At 40.8% G+C, this 26,753-nt stretch overlaps 1 protein-coding gene across 1 annotated transcript in view; it reads left to right on the plus strand.

The window, feature by feature from the left end:
• Positions 1–26,753, plus strand: part of SI (sucrase-isomaltase) — a 43,114-nt gene that overhangs the window by 928 nt on the left and 15,433 nt on the right. Inside the window, exons 2-30 of the mRNA XM_050308026.1 lie at positions 423–496; positions 4,197–4,317; positions 4,401–4,510; positions 5,130–5,281; positions 6,582–6,753; positions 8,177–8,276; positions 8,555–8,667; positions 9,167–9,292; positions 10,008–10,139; positions 10,312–10,431; positions 11,119–11,232; positions 12,962–13,046; positions 13,652–13,769; positions 14,148–14,319; positions 14,983–15,099; positions 15,588–15,742; positions 16,051–16,135; positions 16,888–16,944; positions 17,305–17,429; positions 17,703–17,791; positions 19,307–19,356; positions 20,633–20,803; positions 21,303–21,452; positions 22,725–22,931; positions 23,773–23,927; positions 24,873–25,041; positions 25,766–25,862; positions 26,295–26,407; positions 26,506–26,631. Coding sequence (XP_050163983.1) covers positions 423–496; positions 4,197–4,317; positions 4,401–4,510; positions 5,130–5,281; positions 6,582–6,753; positions 8,177–8,276; positions 8,555–8,667; positions 9,167–9,292; positions 10,008–10,139; positions 10,312–10,431; positions 11,119–11,232; positions 12,962–13,046; positions 13,652–13,769; positions 14,148–14,319; positions 14,983–15,099; positions 15,588–15,742; positions 16,051–16,135; positions 16,888–16,944; positions 17,305–17,429; positions 17,703–17,791; positions 19,307–19,356; positions 20,633–20,803; positions 21,303–21,452; positions 22,725–22,931; positions 23,773–23,927; positions 24,873–25,041; positions 25,766–25,862; positions 26,295–26,407; positions 26,506–26,631 — 3,575 coding nt within the window. The remainder of the gene's footprint in view (positions 1–422; positions 497–4,196; positions 4,318–4,400; positions 4,511–5,129; positions 5,282–6,581; positions 6,754–8,176; positions 8,277–8,554; positions 8,668–9,166; positions 9,293–10,007; positions 10,140–10,311; positions 10,432–11,118; positions 11,233–12,961; positions 13,047–13,651; positions 13,770–14,147; positions 14,320–14,982; positions 15,100–15,587; positions 15,743–16,050; positions 16,136–16,887; positions 16,945–17,304; positions 17,430–17,702; positions 17,792–19,306; positions 19,357–20,632; positions 20,804–21,302; positions 21,453–22,724; positions 22,932–23,772; positions 23,928–24,872; positions 25,042–25,765; positions 25,863–26,294; positions 26,408–26,505; positions 26,632–26,753) is intronic.

Genomic DNA, 26,753 nt, shown 5'->3' on the forward strand with positions numbered 1-26,753 from the left:
TTAATGGAGCTTTAAGGTGTTTTTACCTGGTGCTCCAACTCAAGATCCTTTGGAAAACAGTGGTTTGGGGGAAGGAGCACCATGAGAGCACCACTGGGACATTCAGGAAAGAGAAAATTCCCTCTCATTTTAATTTGGCACCTATTTTTCACAAGGAGCAATGCATGTAGACCCACAGAAAAAATGGGATTAATGCACACCTTAAGGCATAAAAGTATCAATCTTGTCCCGTCTGAAATAGTTGTGTGCAATTTTTCAAAGATAAAAATAAATCATGTAAGCAATAATTTTTACTCATTCTAATCTATTTTAGAGGTTCAAGATGGAGCCAGCAGGAGAAGTTAGTGAGTTAAGAGGTGTTCAAGTTATTCCTGCAGTTTGGGGATGCTGGTAAATAACCCATTGTTTTGTTTCCCAAACAGATTTTTACCCCCAGTGTCTGAATATACAAACAGAGGAGAGGATTGACTGCATCCCGGATCAACTGGCAACAAAGGTCTGAAAATGTTCTAGAAAATACTACAAAATAGACTTTCTCCCATAAAACCTCATGCTTATTTAACCAAAATGGTGTCCCCAGCGCTTTGGGTTTGGGATGGGTGGGAAACAAAATTAGCTAGACATCAAGCAGTTAAAAAAAAGTCACTCTTTATTTTAACAACTTTTAGCTGAACAGCTTCATTTTGTGTGATAGATCAAAAACTAGCATTTGTGATAGTTCAGAAATAGCAGGTGAAGATGGGCTTTGCTCAAATGTGCAAGACTTGGGAAATGTGAGGCACGTGGACACAGTGTATTTTCAGGAGCACTTTGGATCTTGGTGTCCTCCTCTCTTGGTTGAGCATTTCCCATCTGGGAGGGCAGAGTATGGAAATGATATTTTGGCTTAAACCCCTCTAAATTAAAATTCCCAGTGAAAAATATCATCTCAGGCTGGATGAGGCTTGGAGCAACTTGGTCTAGTGAAAGGTTGCCCTGCCCACAAGATGAGTTTTAAGGTCCCTTCCATCTCAAACCATTCCATGATTCTACAATGGCACTTACTTTTCAGTGCTCTCACATTCAGAACCTTTCTGAAATAGTTAGTCTTGAAAGAGTATTATAATTATAATGATTATTATTTTTCATCCTTATTATGCATGTTCTTATCTTCTGATGGGAGCTGGTGGATGCCTGGAATCTCTTTTTGGCTGGGGGCAGGGGCAGCTTAGGATCAAGAAAAAAAACCAAACAAAACCAGTGTGATGTGGGATATTTCTGTCAATCACAGAGGCATAAAAAAATGTTAACCAGCTGTCTCAATCTGTAAAGAAATTCCCAGTGTAATTCCAGATATGACAGTTGTAAAACTCCTGTCATGCCATGGGGTTTGTTATGATCTATAAGTCCTGTGGGGGACAGGTTAGGAAAGGTTCAAATCACAGCCTGTCCCTCTGCTCTTGCTGTTCCTTCCCTGCCCCAGGAACGTGCACAGCACTGTGGAAGTCATGCAGATCACTTTATTCTTTAATAACTACCTTTGAATCAGTCACCCCATGTTAAGTGCTGCACTCATCATGCAGGGAAGGAGGCAGTCATGCTCTGGTTGCAACTGTAAGAAAGAATTAAAAACAACCAAATTACAGATCCCAGCAGAAACGTAGGGCCAGGTGAACACTGGAGCACTGCAGGTACCTGCTCTAGAATTAGAGATAAAATCAATGATTCCTGAATCTGTTCTTTTCTTACTGAGGAAAAAAGAGGCTTCATGGATAATTTCAGAGAGAAATATCACCTTTAACCCACGCCCTGAGGAAAGCTCTCAGGTTTGCCTGGCAGGGCTGTAAAACTACAGGTGCCTGCTTAGAATAACATCACTCTTCTGTAGTGGTTTGCACAAATGGGTTTCACAGTAAGCAGCAGCTGGGAAAACCAGGATTTGCTTAAGCTCATGTAGAAGGTTCTTGGCTGCCTTGATTCCCTTATTCAAGGAAGATGTTCAAGATGAAACCAGCACAGACAAGCTCTTGGTGCTCAGTTAATCCTTGGTGCTCAGTTCGTGCTGTACCTCAGTGTAAACTGCTTCCTCGTATCCAGGATTGTTCCTTATTAAGCTTTGACTTTGGTTTTATTGGCTGTTGGTATCCCTTGTGCTGGTTTTATAGCTCAGAGCCTGGGATCACATCTTTATTTATACTCAGTGATAGCTTTTATAACAACCTCCCCAGTATCTTTGGTGAACTCTGCTCCTTTCCCTGTGCCAGGCGTAGCCGATCTTGAACTTCTTCTGTATTTACCTCCACGTGCCCAAAGCTCAATAAACCACAGAAATACAGAGCTACAGCTCACAGATCTAGGATAAGATCTGGCTGGAAAAATATCCCTGGACTGCAAAGTAACTGCTGAAAACAGTCAAGAAATATTCATGAGAAGTAACTGGGGAAAAAGAAAAGGATGCTCAGGAAGTTGGGAAGGTGGATGCTTGAACTACCAGGCTTTAGGAAAACCTGTTGTTCCAGTTATTTTGCATTGCATGGGATAGTCACTGGTCTAGGAAGGGATAAGGGGATGGAGGTACAACTCTGTTCTTATGAACTTAGGATATTCCCCTATATATGAATTAAAGGTTGGACCCAATCTCAGAGGTCTTTCCTAAGCTAGTTGATTCTGTGATTCTTTGTGAAGGAAACAAAATAAATGAACTAAGAGATCAAAGCTGTGATCTCTGCATTCTTAGAGGGCATTGCAATAGTTTATAAAATGGGCAATAGGGAGTTGTCATGGTGGGATCTGGGAAGGAGGGAAGTGAGCGTGGCTTTATCACAGCCTTGCAAAGTGCATCGGTTTGTGGATCAGTGTGGGGGGAAATGAGTCACTACATTTTTCCTCCAACTGTGTTTTTCGCCTGAAACCTAAAGAAAATGAGAGCAAATGTGTTTTCTGGTGTGATGGATCCATGACAAGCATTCACCTGTTTGGTGAATCTGGGTTTGTCTTGGATGGTTTTGAAGCGATTTTTGTGCTCTGAGCAATCGAACAGATGCACTGAGACTTCCCAAGCCAGTGGCTCTCTGAGCTCCCTCTGTGCTTCCTTCAACACTTCCCTAATTTCTGAGCTGGAAGTGCCTTATCTTTGCTCTGTTCAGTGGCTGAGAAAATAATTTGACCTGCACTGACCAGGCTGGGCTCCTGAACCCCAAACCAAGTGTCAGCAAGGCCACCAGCAGTGAAGATTTTGGACCATGCCCACCTTTTTAAACTGCAGAATATTTTAAATAAGCACGGCACAAACACCAAAAACAATGAGATGAAGGCAGAAACAGCTTTTGTTGGGACAGGTGGAAGGTCTCAAGGCTGTTCATGTTGAATTTGGATACCTGAGATCACTTAAGGGTGCCGCCCTTTGCCCTCAGTGAATCTTGGATTTCTATTTGTTTTACCACTGCCCTTTGCTCTATGTAGTGAATGGGGAGCTTAAGGTGAGAAAATGGGTGGAAGCTTAGTGATGTGTCACCCAAATCTTATCTTCAACCATAAAATTCAAGCACACAGCACGTGGACAAGTTCGTTTCTAACAGCAAAGGAATTTCACTTTCCTGGACTACTGAATGGAAGTGTAACCCTTGGTGTCACTACACTGAGAAAGAGCCTTGAAACAATAGGTTTATTTGGGGTTTTTTTTGAGGATAAAACCATTGATTTATCTCAATTTGAGGTTCTGCAGAAGCCATCTGAACGTTTCTGATATTGAAAAATTACATTTAAGTGTACACATTACGTGTTCAATTATGCATATATAGATGTTTAATCAGATGTTTACCAGATGTTAAGCCAAGTATAAATTTTACCTTCTCTCCAGGGTGTGACTTTTGGTCAGGCTATACTGCATCTGTCACAGCTCAAATGTTTCCATAATTATTTTTAAATGTTCAATAATTATTTTGAAGTGTTCATTTGGCCTGTGGATCTTGTGGTTTTAAGAAAGGAGGCATGCCCGATAAGCAAGTTTACTCTGAATCCAGAAAGAATCCTACTTGGTGTGTTCTGTGCCACTGAGTTCCCTCAGCAGAGTTTCAAAGAGGGAGCTGATCCCATTGCAGATATTATTAAGATTTCTGGTGTTTGGGGTAAAATGTGTTTTTTTTTTTTTAATGGGTTTAGCATGGATTTATTTGTGTAACACCAGCTCATTTGTGCCCCTCATGTCCTTGCCTCAGAGGACCTGCTCTCTCCGTGGCTGCTGCTGGAGCCCCCAGGCCGACACCAACGTGCCCTGGTGTTTCTTCTCCCCAAAACACGGCTACAAAGTCCAGGGGTCAAAAAAATCCACCAAGGCAGGTGAGCTGCGGGCTGGGCTCCCCCCCTACCCCTGCACGTGCTGATGGCCAGAACAACACAGCAACTTCTGCTTTCCTCCCAAGGGTTTGAGGCTACACTGAAGAGGTTGCCATCACCTACTCTCTTTGGGAACGACATCAACACCGTTCTGCTCACCGGGGAGTATCAGACACCAAACCGCTTCCATTTCAAGGTTAATGCTTTTTCTCTGCTGCTTCAAGGCTCATGTTCTCTGCAAGGTGTGAGGTTGTAGGGTTGGGTGGATCCCTCTGAGGCACCCTCATGATTCCCACTGAAATCCCTGGCTCCTTTCTTTGTCCTCTCTGCTCAGTGCATCAGGTTTAGCACGGTGGGATTTCTGCATGAAAACTTGGAGACCTTTGGGAAGCTCAGTTTTTATGTTACCTACCATTCTTCCCCATCACAGGAAAAATTTGGGGTTGAACATATTTTACTTGCTTTTTATTTACGACCTGACCATACCTCTCAATCATTCTGACAGACAACATTAACTTTTCCAATGGTTCCTGTTTTCTATGGGAAGCTCAACAGTCCATGCCATGAATGTGGGGTGTCAATGGGTTCTGGGCTTGAGCAGCTTCTTCTGTGGGAGACTTCATCTTATGGTGGGTTCCTGCTGATGCAGGGAGACAGAGTCAAGTACTGTGAGGAAAATGAAACAGTGAAAGCAGAAAAGGAGATTGGGACAAAGGTGGAAGCGCCCCAAGTCAGAACTATGTGTTCATGCTGAAAAATATTTGAATTGGGGATTAATTTATAAAGGCCCAACACTTCTGTTTAAATATGTGCAGATCACTGATCCTAAAACACAAAGGTTTGAAGTCCCTCACGAGCACGTGAAACCATTCACTGGATCTGCAGCCTCCAACCTGAAGTACGAAGTGACGCTTAAGCAGAACCCCTTTGGCCTCGTGGTGACCAGAGCGAGCAATGGCAAAGTGCTGTGAGTAACTGTGGTGCTTTTCGGGGTGCCAGGGGTGCCACTGGTGTCCTCTGAGAGCTGGTGATGCCACACAAAGCATCATCTTCTCTTCTGTTTGACTGATGGATATTCTGCCGGGACTCCTGAGAGGCCTTTGGAAGCAAAGTCTGTAGGAGCTGTAGGAGCTCTGTCTGAAAGGTTTCGGGTCTGGCTCTCTCTTCACTTCCCTCCAACAGGGGGAAATCTCTACAGCTACTTGGTTCCATCAATTTAGGGAATTTTTATTATCTGAAGGACGCCTTGCACATGCAAATCATGTGGGAAAACTCCTGATTGCACCTTGTATCTCCTTGGTTGCAATCGTGCTGAACCCCTGAACCACCAAAGCCAGGCTGCCCTTTAGGCCTGTGATATCCTCAGTAGCTCTGTGAGCCACTGCTCAGCTGGTCATACAAGACTGGAAATAAAATATTTGATGGACTTGTACATTGAATTCTTCCATCCCATTTGCATTCTAAAAATAAATAAATAAATAACCCAAGCCATTGACCATGATAGAGGGGAAGTGTCAGGATGAACATGGTTATTAAACCAGCCCAGCAATGATTACCTGTCACAGAGCCAGACCAGCTGGATTACCAAGGCTTCAAGTTTAATTAATTAGGGGTCATTTATTGCTCTTATTAGTATTGTTTTCTTGCTTAGAATCCTCTGTAATGATTGATTTGCAATTATAGAGGGCACAGAAGATGGACTTGGTATTCAGTAGTGCATGACTGATTAAACAGGTGTATGGAGGGGGAATAACAAACCCAGTCCAGTGGAACTGTGTTGAAACAGTGCTCTGGAACATTGTCTAGGTTTTCCTTAGGCTTTTGTTTAATTTCATAAGAGTTTTGGTCTCTAGAGAAAAAAAGATGGTGGTGCTGGACTCTGAGTATCTAAAGGAAGCTGATGCTGTCATGGGATAAGGCAGCCCCTCAGAGATAAATCCTTGATAAATTTATTTGCACACGGGAGGCCTCTTTGAAAAAGTAAAGTGTGAACCAACATGTCATTACATTTCATTACCAAAATCCTGATTGTCCAGATATTTATAAAATTTATAAAATTCTATCATAATTTGTCACACTCGAGGCCCCAAAAGAATCAGAGTTCTGACAGACCTGTTGCTATCACCAATTGCAAGAAAACCTGAAAGATCTGGATGGAGACCCGAGCCTGCCATCCAGGCCCAACAAAACCATCTGAACAGTCATTGCAGCAATCCTTGCTGAAATGCTTTTCTTACTTATTGATTATTTTTGTGTTGTTTCACCAGGTTTGACACCACCATAGGCCCCCTTGTGTACGCTGACCAGTTCTTACAGCTCTCAATCAAACTGCCCAGCAGCAACATTTACGGGGTGGGGGAGCACGTGCACAAGCAGTACCGGCACGATGTCAACTGGAAAACCTGGCCCATGTTCAGCAGGGACATCGGCCCCTCTGGAGTAAGTCTGGTTGTATTTCACCTCATTCCTGGCAGTTCTGTTATGCATCCTGTTATGCCTTAATGCACTCTCTGAGTTTTTCCCCAAAGTCTTCTCTGGCACTGTGTGTCGTCACTGTGTGTTGTCACTAACATAGTCCACGATGCTGATGAATGTCCCCTGATTTCTGATTTTTGTGTCGGCTTGTAGTTGATAACTGGTTGATAACCATTAATAGATGAGAGTCTTCAGCTCCTACTGATAAGTAAAACAAATAACATACTAATAAATAATTAGTATGTCCTAATGCATAGGATAATGATACAATGTGTGCAGAGTTCAGTTCAGATGCTGCTTCAGTAACGTCCCTGTAGCTCATCAAAAGATGGAAAAATTCTTTTAAACAGCTATTTCTTTCCAAGATAAAATATGTCTGTAAGCTGTTATTTCTTTCTTTAGTTCTTCTGGCTGTCTCTTTATGAAAAAATTTCTGGGGCACCCATTTCTCAGTAATTGTGAGACTCTTTGTTGCCATTACCTCGATTTCATGAAGCAACAACCTATATGCTTTAATTTAAGGGAGAACTTGTGTTTCACTGAAATAGGAGCTGTATTAACAGGAATTAGAGAGTGAGATGACTATATGTAGTTAATTAACAATTTGGAATTTGTACCCTTTACCTTGAGACTCCTTCTCATTATTTTCTCTGGTTTGAAGACAATTCTCATCTCCTTTGAGTGTAGACTCATTAAGTTTAACTAACAGTGAACAGAATCAAGTTAGGCTGAGTTTAAAACACTCAGGTTCTGTTTCTTACTTAGACCTGAGTTTTCTTTTAGGAGAAGAAGCACATCTATTGCAGAAATTGCCAACGTCTCTAAGGGGTTTTGTTGCTAACAATAACAACAGAAAAAACAAACAAACAAACAACCCCAACAAATCAAAAACAAACAAAAAACACAAACAAACAAAAACCCACACAAAACAAACAACACACTAGAAAGGAAATAAAAAAGAAACAAGACACTCTTATTTCCATAAATTACACATAAAATTACTGCCTTGTAGGAATGACAGAAAGACAGATCTGTGGTCAAAGGTGATGAAAGCACCTTTCAAGTTCTCCTGCTCTCTTGATGTGCACATCTATTACCCAGAAATAGTGCTGCAATATGTGCTGCCTTGCCTGCAGATCCATCACATCTGCTCACTTATACTATCTGCTTATTGGGGGAACCTTTGTTTTAATGGAAAATGTTCTCATAAAGGAGAATAATGCCAGGAAAGAGAAAACAGAACTGCAGGGAAGTGTCAGGATTGAAATGTTTGCTGTTTGCTCTCTTTTGAGAAGTTTCAAGTTCTACCTGTGATAGATTTTGAACTATCCCAGAACAGATTGTTATTAGATTTTAGTCATCTTATCTGTTCTTTTTATCATTTTAGGAAATGCATAACTTATATGGAGTTCAAACTTTCTTCCTGTGTTTGGAAGACACCACTGGAGCCTCCTTTGGTGTTTTCTTAATGAATAGCAATGCCATGGGTAAGAAACCTTTGTAAAAATTAAAAGATAAAAGCTTGAACATTGGATTTCTTCTGATTCTCTTCTCTGTAGGATGTAAAGGAATGGAAATCTGGACATTTAAAAGAGCTACCTGAATACATTTACTCTATTTGAAAGTTCAGTTAATGGCTTTGGGTTCTTTGGGTATTTTTGGTTTGTGTCTTTCACTTCAGTAAACTTTCTAATCTAGAAAATTAAAAAGATAATTTAGAGTGAGATGGTCTTCAGGCTCAGTTTTGTGCACTCTTGTCTGGCAGAGTTTGTGGTGCAGCCTGCTCCAGCAGTGACCTACAGAACCATCGGTGGCATCCTGGATTTCTACATCTTCCTGGGGGACACTCCAGAGCAAGTAGTCCAGGAGTACCTGCAGGTATCTTTACCTACAGAGGGTGTGCATTGAACAGATCATTTTAAGTGCTTTTAAAGGGATTTATTTCGGTTTTGTTGTCTCTTTGTATGACAGTGTGTGTTGACCCTATAACTGAAGACATAACTCAGTATATATCTAACTAACTGTTAATATCTCAATAATGTGAGTTCCTCCTGTTACAAGGACAAATCCCTGTGCCCCAGGCAATTTTATAGGATAGACAGTGTGCTTACAAGCATGCCATGATTTTATGATCATAAAATATCACTGGTATCTTTTGTACCTCTCAAGATCTGCTGAGATCTCAGTGACATTTTGAGGAATGGTCCTTGTCCCCAGATATTTTCATTTATTAAAATAAATGATAGAAAACTAGAAAAAAATATTGCATTTGGGAGCGAAGGCTCGTTTAGTGTGCATCGTTCCAGTAGATTTGAGGAGTGTGGCTTCAGGGAAACGGGCACTGATGGCACGTGGGATGTCTTCTCTCCCCTTGCAGTTCGTGGGATTGCCAATGTTTCCCTCCTACTGGAGCCTGGGCTTCCAGCTGAGCCGCTGGAATTACGGCTCCCTGGAGGAGGTGATGAACGTGGTGGAGAGGAACAGGGCCATCGGACTCCCTTATGTGAGTATGGGGTGAGGGGGGCAGGAGGGAGGACCCACAGAGCTGTTCAGCAACTCAGTTTGAATTGGGAAATTTCTGGGGTCAAAGGTTTTTGTGCATTTTAATGGTAGACCCACACTCAGTGACTTGAGCACTTCATTGTAATACTTTTATGCATCCAACCGTATCCACTTTTCTTGTCATGTTACCTAATCCATGAAATAATTTTTTATTGTCCTATGGAGCTATGTCTTATTCTTAATGGACAGTCAAAGGTAAAGTACAATTACCTTTGAAAATTAGATTTTAGACTACATTAACCTGATGTCTTAATAGAATAAAAATGTCCTAATGTTAGGCTAAGAGTTGAGGAAGGAATGTTTGGATTTAAGGGAACAGCTCTTGAAGTCAGGCAACTGAAATGACACAGCCACAGGGTCCAGGGTTTATTTGAAAGGGTGCCAATATATGCATTCATTTAAATTCTGTTAATTTAAATGCAGCTCTTTTTAGGCACTAAAGATGTGTCAGAACCATTAATTGGGGCTGTGAGTCCAAGGTGAGATGTTGCTTCCAAGTGGTCCTGACAGCAAACTCTCTGCCAGACTGCAATGAAGTCCCAACAGTCAATTCACTATAAAACAAGCAGGAATTGTCAGAAGAAATTATTTTGGACTAACATAAAAATCTTTCCACGTCACTCCATGTGTAAAAGATGAATTCCCTCCTCTTTCAGGATGTCCAGTTCACAGACATTGACTACATGGAGGAAAAGAAAGATTTCACTTACGACACAGAGAAGTTTAGAGATCTCCCTCAGTTTGCAGAGCACATGCACAGCTACGGACAAAAATACATCATCATATTGGTGAGCATTTAATGACCTCTCTGCCCCCTTTAAACACTAATATTATAATTATTTATTTATTCTTTGGTAACTTTTGCATTTCTTGCCTATAATGATTAATGGAGTGTGTGCTGGTTCCTTCTTTTCTTCCTGTTTTCTGATATTTTTCTTTTTTTTTTTTTTTTTTATTTAGGATCCTGCCATTAGCACACAAAACCTGGTGAATGGAAGTGCCTATGGAAGCTACGTCAGGGGAACGGAGAAAAAAGTCTGGGTGAATGAATCTGATGGAGTAACAGCCTTGGTGGGGGAGGTAATTGTGGTTTCATGCATTTGAACTCAGTTTGTTGTCACTGTTCTGCTTTAATTTAGGGCTAGGGGGCTCCTTTAAAAACTCTCATTTCTAAGTTGCTTCTTTCAGTAACATTACTACCAGTGAGAGCACTCAGGATATGAAAATTCTCAACCTTTCTTTTTTTTTTTTAGTTTTTTACATTAAAAAGGTGGGTTTTGACGTTCAAATTTTTTTGCATTAAACCGAATTACTTTTTTACATTTTTAAATTTTAATTTTTATTTTTTCAATAGAAATAAAACTATATTACTATTAAGATTACATTACAATTAAATTTGCATTACAATTAAAATTATACTTTTTCACATTAACCCTAAATTTTTTTTTTTACATTGAAAGGTAGTTTGAAGGCTCCTATTTATTTTCAGTAATAACTGAAGAGCCAGCTCCTCTTTTAATTTATAATTTTATCTTATACTGAGAAACTTTTCAGCTGTGTATTGCTCCTTTCATGACTGACAAGAAGAATTACTGACAACTCCAAATCTAAGAAATTCATTCCATCTCTCCCTTCTTCAAGGTCCAGTCCTGACATGGGCAGTTCTATGATTCTCTGAAGTCTTTTTAATATAATTTAGTTTATATCATATAATAATATTTATAATATCATAAGTTTAATTAATTACTTCCCTTTTGATATTTGCAGGTGTGGCCTGGGGAAACTGTGTTCCCAGACTTCACCAACCCGGACTGCACGAGCTGGTGGGTGGAAGAATGCAAATTGTTTTATGACACGGTGCCCTACGATGGAATCTGGATTGTAAGGAACTCAGAATTGCCATTTTTATTTTTCCTTTTCAAAACAGTCGAGGGCGGGTGAACATTGAATTCAATTTGCCTTGAGTGGGAAAGGTTTACTCTTAGGCACCTGAAATCTGGGCAGGGTGGGTCTGTCCCCTGGCGTTGAACTCGGAGTTTAAATTAGAATTTTAAATTTTAATTTTAAATTTGAATTCTAAATTTGAATTCTAAATTTGAATTCTAAATTTGAATTCTAAATTTGAATTCTAAATTTGAATTCTAAATTTGAATTCTAAATTTGAATTCTAAATTTGAATTCTAAATTTGAATTCTAAATTTGAATTCTAAATTAGAATTTTAAATTTGAATTCTAAATTTGAATTTGGGTTGTGAGTTTTGGCATTTAAATGCTGGAGTTTGGATGTTCAGTGACACTTAAATACTTCAGCTGATGAACCTCCCTGCTCAGTGAACATATTCTAAACAGATCCTGAATACAGAACATATTCCATATAAACTGTGGGTCTATGCCCCAAGTAGCTCATAGAATTCCCACTGTTCCATCTGCAGTTGCTATTCCAGAGAAGGCTTTGGAAAAATCAAGCTTCCTAGACAAGTTCTCCCACAAAAAGACTAAAATACAGCCTGGCACAGTGGATTTTAGGTACAGCTCATGGAAATCAGATGAGATGAAGAACCCTTTTGAATGGTCAGCTTAGGTTTTGGGTTTATTTTAAGGAACAACCTGTAATAAAGCTTCTGAAAGTGGGTTCCTGAAGGAAGTTTATACTTAAACTACTCAGTCCCTGTCTCAGCACCAATTTAAAATACAACCAGTTTGGCAAACTCCAGTCCCTCAGCTGCCCTGTGGGTGGTGGGGTGGCCCTGGGTGGGCACCAAAGCTGCTCCATCACAGACCTTCTCAGCTGGGAAGAAAATACAGGGGAGAAAGAAACACAACAAAAGGCTTGTGGATCAAATTAAGGACAGGGAGGGACCAGTCAATAATCCAGGGAGGTGGTGGAGTCCCCATCCCTGACAAGGCAGGTTGGACTCTGTGATCTCAGAGGTCTTTTCCAACCCTAATGACTCTGGGATTCTCTAGTTCTGTGATTCCCATCAGGGGCAAAACAGTCTCAATTTGGGGAAAAAAAATTAATTTCATTTCTTACCTATCAGATCAGAGCAGGTGATGAGAAATAAAACCGGTTCTTAAAACCCCTTCACCTGACTCCTCCAGTGTTCCCAGACTTAACCTCACTCCTGATTTTCTCTGCCTCCTCCTACCCTGCTGTGGCACATGAGGACTCAACAAAATGTCCCAGAATGAGTTTTTTCTCACTTATTTTCACTGACTCTGTGGTTCCCTCAAGTCCAGCCATGAAGTGTAAGGCTGCACAGCTCTCTTACAAAGAGCAAATAGTTGGAGTGAAGCAAATTGGTCACTCGACTGCGACGTCTCCAGGGTGAATTTGCTCTCTCATTCCATGATTTTCCTGCAGCACGTTCTGGGATGCACACAGAAATGCACTTTTTCCACTTTTAAATAAAATATTCCTGGAAGGAGACAGCAAAGTTTGAAATGTATTGACTTGGAAAATCCCATAAAGGAGAGGTTTAAGAATACCAAGTAATATTTCCTTAAAGGATAAGAGACTACAATGGAAGAAATACAATGGATGACTTTTGTTTTTTTAGGAAAATATGCTTATGGAAATTTTATTACATCCTGCATTTTTCCTTTTCAGGATATGAATGAAGTATCCAACTTCATTGCGGGCTCAAGAAGTGGCTGTGAACAGAATGACTTAAACTACCCTCCTTACACTCCCAGTAAGTCCATCTACTTTAATCAGAAAGCAAAATACACATATTTATATATATGAAATAAATTACAAATTGTGAAATTATCTTGAAGGATACAACATGATTTTACTCTAGTTCTTATGGGAGAGGTTTGAACATTCCTATGGACAGAAAATCCATGTCTAATTTAGGTGTAGTTTGTACAACTGCATTTTTTCTCTGAATATTGTCACTGCCTTATTGATGTCTGATAATGTAAAGATCCTCTGACATTATCAGTGGTTTTTTTTAGATGTATCCAGAATTTAAATAGAGTTCATAGCTTGCATTTAGTAGTAAATTTAAGTAACCTTTGCCAATGTGATGTCAGATGAAGATTCAGAAACTTAAGAGCAAAGTTCTCAGTTATTCCTGGCAAGGGGCAGAACTCAAGAGTGGGAATATTGCAGAGCAAAGATGGATCAAACCAACAACCAAGAGCAGCACTCTTGTTTTGTGATAGCTCTACTGCCTCAGTGAAAAAATTAAAGAGAAAAAAGGGGCTTTTGAACATCATGATTGTGCATTAAAGATTGGAAATATTAATAATAAAAACACACCTTACAAATGATGCTTGTGTTGTTTTCTTCGAGGAATTCTCGAGAGGCTGATGTTTTCCAAGACCTTGTGCATGGATGCAGTGCAGAAGTGGGGGAAGCACTATGATGTCCACAGTCTCTATGGATATTCCATGGGCATATCCACACAGAAGTAAGGAATGCACCCTAAAACCTTCACAAAAAGGTTTCAGGACAGTACATGACATGCATTTTCCAAATCACCAAGGGATTTGACTACTGAAGGAACACAGTTCCTGGGAAATATTGTATTATATTTAAGCCAGTTCAGATAAGGCAAAACCTACTGACTCGAGTTGGGGGGAAAAGCCATAAAATTGGTTGGCAGAGCTGTATAAAAAGATTATCTCAAATTAACATCCTGAACTTCGCTAAAATGCACCTTGTTAACTGTAAAGGAGCCCACATCCCTGGGATGAATAATTAGTGTAAATCAGTGCAAATCTGCTTTATATGGAACTATGAATGTCTCAGCTGTCTTTGCATAACTCCAGTCTCATTTCCTTTTAAGAGCCATCGAGAGAGTGTTTCCTGGAAAGAGGAGCTTCATTCTTTCGAGGTCTACTTTTGTGGGATCAGGAAAGCAAGCAGGACACTGGCTGGGAGATAATGCAGCAACGTGGGATCACTTAAGATGGGCAATACCTGGAATGCTGGAGTTCAACCTCTTTGGATTTCCCTATGTATGACATCACTTTGTGCCATCCTTTCAAAAGCAGCAACTCCAGCTCTGTGATAACACATTATCTGATCAAGCACTATCTAGATAACCATCCTACATTTGCAGCTCCAAATTAACCCTCTTTAGGAATCTGGTTTCAGCTTTTTTAATTCTCACAATTATTGATTTTTGGTTTAGGCCATTATTTTGATTACTGTGTGTCTATGGTGAGATAAATGTGAGTAACAAATTTACTATCTTATATGTCTTAAGCTACCTGTTATTTCCAGTAATTCTTAAACATTAGTGAGAAATTTGAAACCCTTAATGTTTTTCTCATCATTTCGAATTAAATAGTGACATCCATTTATTAGAAAAATAGCCAAATTCCTTTCAATGGTTTAAATTTGCATGACTTTAGAGATTTTTGCCTTTAATGTCTACATATCATCACCAAACATGAAGGTAAAGATCTTGAAGAAATAGAATGATGGAGGCAGTGTTACCTTGTTGTCAGTTTAATTTTTTGGGACAACATAACTGAATTTGGAAGAAAAAAGGCAAGACAAATGTGTTGAGTGACTCAGTCACTCTGATTGTCAATCAAGGCTGAATTAATTCACCTTGTGCAGAGATTTGAGATGCAACACCCTGCACATCCAACACATTCTGCTTTTGTTTAAAGATTGGAGCAGACATTTGTGGCTTCTTTGACAACACCACAGAAGAACTTTGCCGGCGCTGGATGCAAGTGGGAGCATTTTACCCCTTCTCCAGGAACCACAATGCTGAGGGATTCGTAGTAAGTTGTGCTTTTCCTTAAAAATTGCCTTGTGTTACACAACCACATTTCTTTTAACATCATTTTTAATCATTGCTGTCACTGGCCAGCTTGAGAACAGCAGAACCTGAAGCTTTCTTTATGAAGTCTCACGTCTGAGAGGTTCAGCTTCATGAAGGTTGATTGAGGATACACTTAGTTGGCTACAGTGTCATCAACAGTTCTGATTTTTAAGGGCTGTGTGACTCTTGGGAGCCCCTTGGCACGGGCCTGCCTGCCAGGATAAAACCTGGACTAACCCCGAAGTGCCCTCCTTGCAGATGGGGAAGGAGGGATGTGCAGGGGGAGCCCAGAGGGGCAGGACCTCAGGCCAAACCACCAGAAAGGCAAACCCAGTGAGGAGCTGCTCCGTTAAATTCCAGCCTCTCTGAGAAGCAGCAGCCACTTCTCACACTTTTCACAGAGTGTTTTCTACGCGCTGGAAATAACAAGTTGCTGTTTGTTTTCAGTCTCAAGACCCAGCTGTGTTTGGGGCTGACTCGGTGCTGGTGAGCAGCTCCAAGCACTACCTGAACATTCGCTACACGCTGCTGCCCTACCTGTACACCCTCTTTTACAAAGCCCACACTCGGGGAGACACAGTTGTACGGCCGCTTCTGCACGAGTAAGTTTGCTCATCAGCCCGTGGGACGGTTTTGTAACAAAATCTAGACACATTAGGTGCCATTAAAGGCTTTTTACACTCGTGTACCCTGTGAAAATGGACATTGGGAGTTCTGTAGACAGCTTCCCAAGTGGTGAAATTCTGCTTTGGAGTCATAAGAAGGCAGTTTTTATATGGCACTCTTTAGTCATGGTTCTAGTCAATCAATACCCTGAAACCTTGGGATTGCTGCTGATGGTATAGATCACAAAAAAAAAAAAAAAGCCCCACACAAAACAGTTACTACTTTGTTCTTCCCTTGTGTCCAGGTTCTACTCAGATGAAGCAACGTGGGACATCAGCAGTCAGTTCCTGTGGGGTCCTGGGCTGCTGATTTCCCCTGCACTTGATCCGGTAGGTTTGGCTGTTTTGGGATCCACCTTGTAAGCACATGACAAGGCACAGGGGCATCTTGAGTCACCACTTTTCCCCCTCCATTTATTGCTCCCAGTGGGAAAGCCCCCAGCATGCTTTTATCCCTCCTGAAATGGAAAACCTTGCACTTAAACCCCACTCCTATATTCCAGTCCTCTCAGGAGTTCAAGGCATCTGGTGTGATGTTCCACTTTACCTCAGTTTCAGATAACCTCTGAATTTCCTTTGGAATCAGTTTCTCTTGCTGCATTTCAGCCTGTCTGTGTTACAACAAGAAAACAAAAAGATCATGACTTGTTCTGTGGCAGGATGTTGTAGACAATGATTGTTCATCCCAGCAATACAATTACCAGGGAGTAACACAAATCATTTGTTAAATACATAAAGGGAAAGCAAGGATCTGAAAGGTGCCAGACCTGAAAAACGTGGGTATAAAGAAGATATAGACATACTGGTGGATATGATCTGGTTCACTGGGTTAGAAGCACTGTGACTTTGGGTGGCTTGCAATGAGCTGCCACTTTGTAGAGCAGTGATTTAGTTGTCTCCCAGTGGCTTTGCAAAAGCTGTGTTTGGATTGCTCTCCTCCTTTCTGGGCATCACCCTAAAACCCAGGAATGTCCAAGTATCAGTGATTTTTCTCCCAGTGAACTTTAGTTTTATCAGAATGTAGAGTTTATTTGATGAAGTTGCCCTGAAATATGAGTGGTGTTTCTTTGTTCACCTTCCAGGGAGTGAATTTCACCCGCATCTACGTCCCTGATGCGCCATGGTATGGGTTTGAGACGGTAAGGAAATGCAGAGGGCACTGTGGGGGTATTTCCTGAATGCCAGTGGGATTAAATTGGATTGGCAGCCCTGCTGTGCTGACAGAGACCTAAAGCAAAGCCTGTGGGAAGGAGATGGTGAGATGAGGGATGAAGGGTGGGCTCATGAATCAGCACCTCAGGAAAGGGCTCAGATATGGGACATTAGATCATAATAATATGCATTGTTTGATCTTTATGTGCCCGTTAGCCCAGAGATATTTACAGAACCTCAGCTCTTTCTAAAGGGGAGAATTTGGATGAAACTCAGGACTTAAGAAAGCACTCCCAGCAGTGAGTGACACCACGTTACCTGTTCTCTTTTCCATCTCTGTCAAAAAGGGCGAACCGGTGGTTTTGAGGAAAATGTGGTACAATTTAAGTACACCAGCGGACAAAATCGGAGTCCATTTGAGAGGAGGATACATTTTCCCCACCCAGAACCCAGGCAACACGACAGTTGCAAGGTATTCCTCAAAACTGAACGTGCTTTGATGGTTTGCTTTTATTTTTCCAAGACTGGGCTGAACGACTCTCGGGTTACAAATAAGTAGCAGCTCGTTGTATTTAGCATTTTCACCCCAAAATCTGGGAGTAATGTGAGCCAAACCTCACTTCCAAACACCTGTTGATTGTTACAGGTTCAATGGTGAATTGCAGGTTTGTTTGCATGGTAATTTATATCAATGTTTTAAGGTTGCTTAGGTATTTGTTATACATGCAAGTCTCTCTTTCCACAGCCGCAAGAATCCAATGGGACTTATAATTGCCCTGAATAATGATAATAGTGCTGTTGGGGACTTGTTCTGGGATGATGGGGAATCTACAGGTGAGCAGTTCTCAGTGGTGGAATGAATATAATTAACAAAGCATAAAAAAGCACAGGTTTCAATGTTCCTGCTGGTTTCATGGAGAAAAAAAGATCACTCATATGTCAATAGTTTTTCATCATTTTTTAGTAGAAAACTGTCAATATTAATAGTGTAAGTTAAAAGTCACCACTGAATTCCACACAGGTAAAGAAAAAAAAGGCACAAACCTCTAATATGAGGGTAAACCTCTAGTCTGAGGTTTTAACTTCCATGCTTTTGGAACCCATGCACGTGTAAGGAAAGCAGAGCTCATTCTGGAGCCTTGGAAAGACAAGAGTGAAGTCAGAGTAATTCTACGATTTCCTAAAAAGAATTAAAGCTGCAGTAATAGCTGCATGTTTCTTTTATAATTCTGGAAATTAGACTGTGGAATTATTTGCTATCCAAGGTGTCTAATCTCGAGGTGTTCAAGGGGTGACAGAGATTTTCCCAGGTGATTTAACCAAACCACTGTCCATCCGTGGGTGATACCTGAACTGGGGCATTCTCCCCTCTGTCTTCTGATACAAATAACCTTCCTCCAATATTTAGCCACAGTCCTTGGGTTCTGCTTGTGCAAGCCCTGGAGCCTTGACTCAACTTCCATGGAAACTGCATCCCCCTTTCCCAACTGCACAACTCCCTCGTCCTCCACGTTGCACCTTCCGCCTTTTTCTCGTTAACCAAACCAGTCAGATCTCCCAGGAGAACTTCCTTTTTAAGTGTTGTGGAATTTAGAGGTGCTTTTAAGAAATAGAGCTGTGATTGAGCTGATTATTGCTGCCATAAATGCCAAGGGCCTTGGGTGGCTGCTGGGCACGAGGGTGACAGCTCGATGGGCTCCTTTGGCAAGGCCTAAAATAATGCAGCTATTGCTGTACTCACTGCTGTTGGCAAACAAAGCACTAACACATCTCATGATTTTGTTTCCTGCCCCAAACCTACAGGTTTTAGGCTTTCAGGGAAACCATTTACAATTTACTTGTGAGGACAGTATTTAATTTTTTTTTTTTTTAAATAAAGTGGAAAAAGCTGCCAGATTGACTCAATTTTTGTATGTCTTTTTCCTGCTCTTGAGTTATTTCCTCTCTCGTGGTTCCATGCTGTTTAAATATCATCATGTTATTATGAAGAATCCTTATTTAGGGTGTGTTAAAGGGTTAGTTTTCAACCAAACACCTGTATTTAAGAGAAGATAAGAAGGAATGCCAGTAAAATAAAAATCAGTCCATTTTTGAAAAGCAGATTTCAATGAATTTCTGAAAAATTTGGCAAAAGTGGATCTCCTGGGAGGCTGGCCCAGGGGAAAAAAAGAAAAAGAGAAATTTCAGTTCCTCAAGAAACATGAGTAAATATTTCAGTTGCTTAGTGCAGCTTCTGAATGCAGTAATGATAATAATTAACAATTTATTGGTCTCTGGCAGGGGCACAGTCCTGGTTTTAATTCTGTCCTTTTCTACACAGCAAGTGTAATTTCTTTCTTTACCTTTTAGGTACCATTGAGAATAAAAACTACCTTTTCTATGAATTTACATGTTCCGATGTAAGTATTTTATTTTCAATGATCTTATTTTCAAGTTTTGGTTTCTATCCAGTGTCTTCCAAGAGCATTCTCTTCTCCCTCCTTATTTTCCTCTGAGAAACAAAATATTCGACAAAGTCAAAGAGGAATCATGTTCAAAATACTGTAATTTAGAAAGGGATGAAATCTGTTGTCTTTTTTTCCTGCTACTTAATATAAGTAAGTAAAGAACAATTTCCTTTCACATAATAAATTCAACATGATATTTCTTGAGAGAGAAAATTATGAAGTACCAGTGGCAGTTAAAACAGAGTCAAAAAGGAGGTGCATGTAGTGGTTTTGATTATAAAAATAGTGGAAATTTAAAAAAAAATAGATTTTTTATTTTTTATACAACTGAAGGACTCCAAAGAGTGAGGAAAACCCACACCTTGTCTGAACCCCCCAAAACTCCATAATGATTAAGTTTTATTGTGTCAATTGTTTAAGCTGAAACTGCCTGGGCAGGGCTCTTTTACACCAGGGTGGAGTCCTGAGAGTGTTTCTAATTCAATATTGACAGGAGTTATCACATAACAAGGATTGCCAGCAACATGATAACCTATTATTTGCACAATAATAATAATAATAATATCTGCCAGAGGAATTCATTCCTTTGCCATGATGGAATATCATGAGACAAGTGAATGAATTCAGAGGAACGTGAGTGGAAGAACATGGCTTAGTAGTCTCTTTTTTTTTTTTTTTTTAAAATCATAAGTAATCAAAGAATCATTTGTAGGTAAGAAACCTCAGTTGCTGTTGGGGTTTGAAACCAAATTGTCATTTGACTGTCATGACACTGGATTAAAAATTAACCTCAAGTGTCACATGGAGAGCACTAAGGAAGTTCTACACTGGCACATGTGAGAGACTCTTGATCTAATAATAATTAATGAAATTGAGTAGGAAATGGTATTTTTGTATCAGGAAAAGAGAATAAGAACCTTTGCTTGTTAAAACACAACGAGATCACAGTCCAGTGACGTTTACCTGCCCTGTCACAGACACACTCCAGCCTTTTTTATTGCCCAAAAAAGCAAAAAAAAAGGAAGCTGAAACACAGCTGTGAAGCACATTATCCACATGGGAGAAATGTATTATTGTGATAACAGCAAGCAGAGCAATAATTATTATGTTAGGAAAATTAGATTGGTTCACTTTGTGCTACAATATGAAAATCTGACCAGAAATAGTTAAATCAAGAGGACTTTCAGCAGATTTTTTTTAAAATAAGAATGTGTCCACTATTTTTCAGAATTCTCTGCTCATGAATGCTACATTCAGCAACTACAGTGATCCAAACAACTTGAAATTTGAAGAAATCAAGATATATGGAGTGACCCGGGAAATAACAGCAGTCACTGTGTATCAGAACGATGTTGTGCAGGATGACCCACTTAACATCACCTATGACTCTGTGAACCAGGTAAAACAACGTCAGGAATATGGAAAGCAAACATATTTCAAAGTGCATCAGTTTTGGTTTATGTATTGCAAAGGACAGTCTTCAATGTTAATGTTGTTTCAACGAAATACAACGTGAATTTTAATGCAGAATGAAAGTAAAATTGCATCCAACTCTGCTGTGTAAAAGTGCATCCAAGTCGTGCTATCAGACCCTCAGTGCAGCAAGCAGTTTATTATTATTTATATTAACTCATGGATTTATTCCTGTTTGCTTCCAAGGAAGCTGTGGGATTAACTCAATTTTTTGAGATTCCTAATTTTTCTGGATTTTACCTGCCAGAATATTGGTTGTGTGCATTTGTAAAAGTGAGACTGGATCAAATATTACAGGACAGGGGGTTTTGTGAGTTGTCAAGTCACAAAGTGCATTATCCTTGAGCACCAGCACCTCTGCTGACTGAAGGAAAGGTTGGTTGGGATGTGACATTTAATAACTGTTTATTGTTTAATATTTACAGGCTGCTCTTATAACAGGACTTCAGCTTGAACTGGGAAAATCTTACACATTAAGATGGCAGCAAAACCTAAGTGTCAATGAAAGGTTTGATTGCTATCCCGATATTGATCCAACAAAGGAAAAATGTGAAGAACGTGGCTGTACCTGGGAAGTAAGTAATTATTTCTCTAAACTAACGAGACAGAAAGATTTCCAGGGTCAGAGCTTTTTCTTTGGGCTTGTTATGGAATGAAAAGCACTTTAGGAGATTTGTCACCTTTACATGAAATGGGGGCACAGACCTCAGCTGGCCTGTACCTGCTGGGTTTTGTTCTCCTCACTGGTTGGCAGCTGGGTAAACTCTCCAAAATTACATCAGAAATGGAGGAAAAATGTGGTATTTTTTGAAAGATGGAAAGAAATAGGATTAGAGTCGTGGGAAAGGATAATAACACCTTCAGCTGCCTCTTCTGCTTCACTGGCACCGTGGCCTGCAAGGTTCATCCCCTTTGCCTCACCTTCACAGGCACTGAGGGAGATCTGAGATCAAATCAGTTCCTCTGGATCTCAGTTTGAGGGGAAATCCTTGAATCTCCTGGAAATTTTGATTCTGATGTGACCCTCATTGGTTATATCCACGTCAAGGAGCTCTTTCCAAATCCCAGTCTCCGACATGGAGTTGTTTAACACGCTGTTTTATTTATTAATATCCCCCAGCTCTAAACCTGGCAGGGCTGAACTTCAGAGGGTCCCTCCAACTAAATTACTCCAAGCCCCTCTAAATCCAAAATGCACATCTTGGGTTTATCCCCCAAAAATGATGACCAAATTTCTCTGCTGGTGCTCTTGAACCAGCAAGAGCTGAAGGAGCTGATGAACTCTCCTGGTTTTATTGTACTAATGGGGGGGTGGGGGGGTGGGGTTCTTTTTTTGGTAATTTTGGACTTTTAGAAATGTTAGGAGATGTTAGATAAGTAGGGAGCAATTTTCAGTGAATGTTTTAAGGATAATTTGTATGAATAAAGCCAATGGAAAGATCTCCGGTGTTGCCTGAATGTCTGATGGGTTTTGGGCACAGCTCCTCGAAGGAACTGGGACACCAGAGAGAACAGGATTGAAAGGGAGGAAGCTTTAGGAATTTCAACAGGCCAAGATTAAACCATGTTGTGGGATTGAGCTGAAGATCACAGGGACAGGGAAACTAAATCCACCAGGGCTTCAGTTTCCTGAAAGAACTATTTGCACAACCTTCACTGGATTGTTTTATTACATCTGATTTAGTGTGCAGATCAATGGATTCTGCGTTATTTCTTTACTGTTGTTCGTTGCATTAAGCTTTCCCTCGAACCCTACATTTGGCAGATGTCTGATAAAACCAGGATTCCGTGCTGTTAACTGTTAAAAAAATCTGGCTCCCTAACCTGTAACTTTCTGTTTGCATCAGGAAACATCAAACCCAGATGTCCCTCCCTGCTACTACACCTCTGCCAACCCTTACTACCTGGAGAACCTCCAGTACTCCTCCACAGGGGTTGTGGCTGACCTGACTTTGGACAGTGCCAGGATCAGAGCTAACGAGGCTGCCACCACTCCAATCAGCGCCCTGCGCCTGGAGGTCAAATATCACCTCGACAACATGCTGCAGTTCAAGGTGACCCCACCCCACAACTTCCAGGAGTGTCAAATATCGTTAAAAAAATAACCTTGCTTATGGAAACGGCGACAGCTGTTTATTGTCAGGTTAATGTTACACAGGCAGCAGCACCTTTGTCTAAATTTGTTTCTCCTTCTGAGCAATTATTTGCTGTTGCTCTTTGCTTGCACCTTTTTTCTCGTCCTGGAATTTTGGGCTCAGTTGTATAATTAAATAAATCAAAGGTATGATGTCAGTGTACATGTGAAATGTCAACCAGAAACTTTGAACCCGAAAGTATTTTGTTAATATACAGGTAAATTTATCTGTAAGTGTTACCAGGACTCTACAGCTTGCTTTTACATCCATCATTCCACTTCTGTTCTAAACTTTTCGATACGCTATTGTTTAACTGTCATTTATTGCCATGCATTGAGCAATACTGAACTAAGTGTGATGCCATGAAATGATCAGACATCAAAAACTAACTTATTTCAACTTTCAGAATACAGGAATCATTAAAAAGACTCTCTAAAAGTTGAGAAAAAGATTAATTACAAAGATATTTACCACACACAGAAAGTATATACCGATATTTTCAATACAAGTACCTGCTTTAAATTCATACAGATAATTAGACAAGCCATTCTTGATCTAAAATAAATCCTTAAGGGATTTTTTTTTTCCCCAAACAAAATCCGTTGAAATAATTGTGAAGAAAATGTATTGAAAGAAAATAGTCAGAAAGGCTTAGAAAATCACAGCAAGTGTTTTAAAATTCATGTCAGTTTTCTCTCACTGTTATAGGCAAGATTTCAAATAACTTGCTTATTGGAATAAATTGATTTCTCCTTCACAGATCTATGATCATCAAAACCCACGATATGAGGTTCCAGTCCCACTAAATCTCCCCAGCTCCCCAACAAACTCGAGCCAGAGCCGACTTTATGAAATATCCCTTCAGATACAACCCTTTGGAATACAAATTCGGCGCAGAAGCACGGGCACAGTCATGTGAGTCACTGGCACTTGGTTATTTTATTTTATTTCACCTGTGGTTTTTTAGCTCTTTTCCAGCCAAACTCTTCTCTTGTGCTGGAGTGAGGGGCACTGACAACTCCATCGAGTGTTCCTACACTCCCTAAAATATTCCTTAGGTGACCACAGCACTGATCATTAAGGATGGACCATTTGGTTCACTTCTGGGGAATGGTTTGGAAAAAAAACTACATAGAAGGAAGTAAGGTCTCAACTAACTTGTAGATGGGTTTTGGTACATGACAGGAGGTTCATTTCTTTCTTTGATTAATTCAGAGCTAGAAAACAGAAAGAAATGATGTTAGCAGTTGTGTGCTATGGGTTTTATTTAAAAAAACCCCAGTTATTTCCGTTTTTAAAGTTCTCAAAACTTAATTGGAAGCTGGTTTCCTTTTTACCAACCAGAGTAATAATCCTACCTGCAGTTCAAGCTCTCGGCACAATGTAATTCTTTGGCAGAGCACCACGAGGTTGCATTTTGATTTCTAACTCTAAAGATGCTGATTTACAAACAATTGTGACCTGTGAATGCAATTTCAGTGTGATCTGGGCAAAAAGTTCAGTGACCTGTAAAAAGGACCTGATTTTCTCTATTCCACGTGACACCAGTGCTCACTCTGGGAGGAAAATACTGTCCTGAAACACATTTTGTCACGAAATTGCCAAAATAAAGTGTAATTTGATGGCCATGATGTCTGTGCATAATATATCTCTCTCTGAGAGAGAGACTTTGTGTCTCTAAACTGTTCGTCAATTCTTAGACACCCTCTGCTTCATGTGCTTTAAGTTTTCTTGATAACCACAACAGTTTTATTCCCTTTTTACTGAAGAGTGAGATTTTCAGAGGCAGAGAGCAGCCTAAAAAAAAAGTGTCTGCTGGCTCAACACAACACTGAGGCCACTCCGCTCTTTTCATTTCAGCTGGAATTCAGTCCTGCCCACCTTCACATTCAGCGACATGTTCATCCAGATTTCCACCCTCTTGGCGTCCCAGTACATCTACGGGTTTGGGGAGGCGGAAAAAGTCACCTACCGACACGACGTGAACTGGCACACCTGGGGAATGTTCACCAGGGATCAGCCCCCTCGTGTAAGTACCTGAAAACACGACCTTTGGGCCAGGGAGTCCGATGCTCAGAGGATGAGTCTGATGTTCAGTTGGACACACCCGTTGTCTTTGCTGTGTGTGAGCTGGTGTTAGAAGGTGACAAGTGGCTTAGAAATAACGGCACATTCCTCCTTTTTTATTATTCTGAAAGTTGGACACGAGTCAGGGCAACTCCTACTATTTGGGGATTAATTTAGTACCTATAGGGGTAAATCAGCAGTCTTTTGTCTGTGTGTTTATTGCTGTTATTTCCTACAAGATCCCACACTTGCAATTTTTACTGAGAATGACCGATGGAATTGGTGGTCAATTATAGCTCTAATTCCCAGGTCAGCTTTGAACATATTTTTGAGAAAATGAAAGGCAGCAGAATGTCAGCAGCCTCTGCTGAGCACATAAACCCCTGATCCTGACTGAAAAGGGAAAGTTTTGTCCTGAGGTTGGACCTTCTCATTAGTGAGTTTTAAGGGCAGTAACACCTTTGCTCTCCTTCCTGCCTGGGCAGTCTGGACAAGACTGACTGGAACTGTGAAGCTGGGAAGTAAATATGTTTTGTAGGTGTGTAGAGTTTAGGTATATGATTTTGGAGTTTTTTTGTTATAACTTTGGCAGTTGCGCCTCATCTTTTGTTAATTGCATTACTAAATGTAAATAAGCAAATGTTTGTGATGTTTCCCTGGTAGAACGTGGTTTCTTTTATTTGCAGTACAAGCTGAATTCCTATGGTTTCCATCCATTTTACATGGCTCTTGAAGAGGATGGCAATGCCCACGGGGTTCTCTTGCTTAACAGCAATGCAATGGGTAAGAAAACCTTCACTTTATTTTGCAGAATTGTGGAATGATTTTGGTTGGAAGGGACCTTAAAGCTCATTTCATTCCAACCCCCCTGCCATTGGCAGGGACACCTTCTGTTATCCCGGGTTGCTTCAAGTCCCATCCAGCCTGGCCTTGGACACTTCCAGGGATACAGGGACAGCCACAGGGACATTCCTCCTTCTCTGAGGAATCTGTGCCAGGGCCTCACCACCCTCACTGGGAAGAATTTCTTCCCAATATCCAATCTAAAGCTACTCTCTGTCAGTTTAAGATCTTTGCCCCTTTTCCCATCACTCCAGGCCCTCCCAAACAGACTCTTTCCGTCTTCCTCAATGTTTTTCATTTTTATGGTCAGTGCTTTGCAGCAGTGGCAAATCCAGGTGCCCTGTTCTCATTTTCCTCCCCTCCATTGCCCAGATGTGACTTTGCAGCCAACCCCTGCCCTGACGTACCGGACAACCGGAGGGATTCTGGACTTCTACGTGTTCTTGGGCCCGACGCCAGAGCTGGTTGTCCAGCAGTACACTGCAGTAAGATCCCTGCTCTCATGCAGACTAATGCTGGGTTTGGGTTGCTTGGTTTGTCTTCTCTTCACCTGCTCACCACAAATACTCTTCCTCACCTCCAGCTGATTGGACGGCCGGTCATGCCAGCCTACTGGTCTTTGGGCTTCCAGTTGTGCCGCTACGGATACAGGAACGACACAGAGGTGTCCCAGCTGGTGGAGGATATGAAGGCAGCTGACATCCCCCATGTAAGCTGGGCACAATTCACATCTGAGCTCGCTCCTGCAATTTTGGCTTCATAGCGTTAACCAGGGCCATTGAAACACTTAATAAATCAGTAATCAACCAGAAAGAAACCATCGTGGTAGAG

This window comes from Myiozetetes cayanensis, unplaced genomic scaffold (assembly GCF_022539395.1).
Source record: "Myiozetetes cayanensis isolate MyiCay16 unplaced genomic scaffold, myiCay2020 scf13, whole genome shotgun sequence".
Classification (NCBI taxonomy): Eukaryota; Metazoa; Chordata; class Aves; order Passeriformes; family Tyrannidae; genus Myiozetetes; species Myiozetetes cayanensis.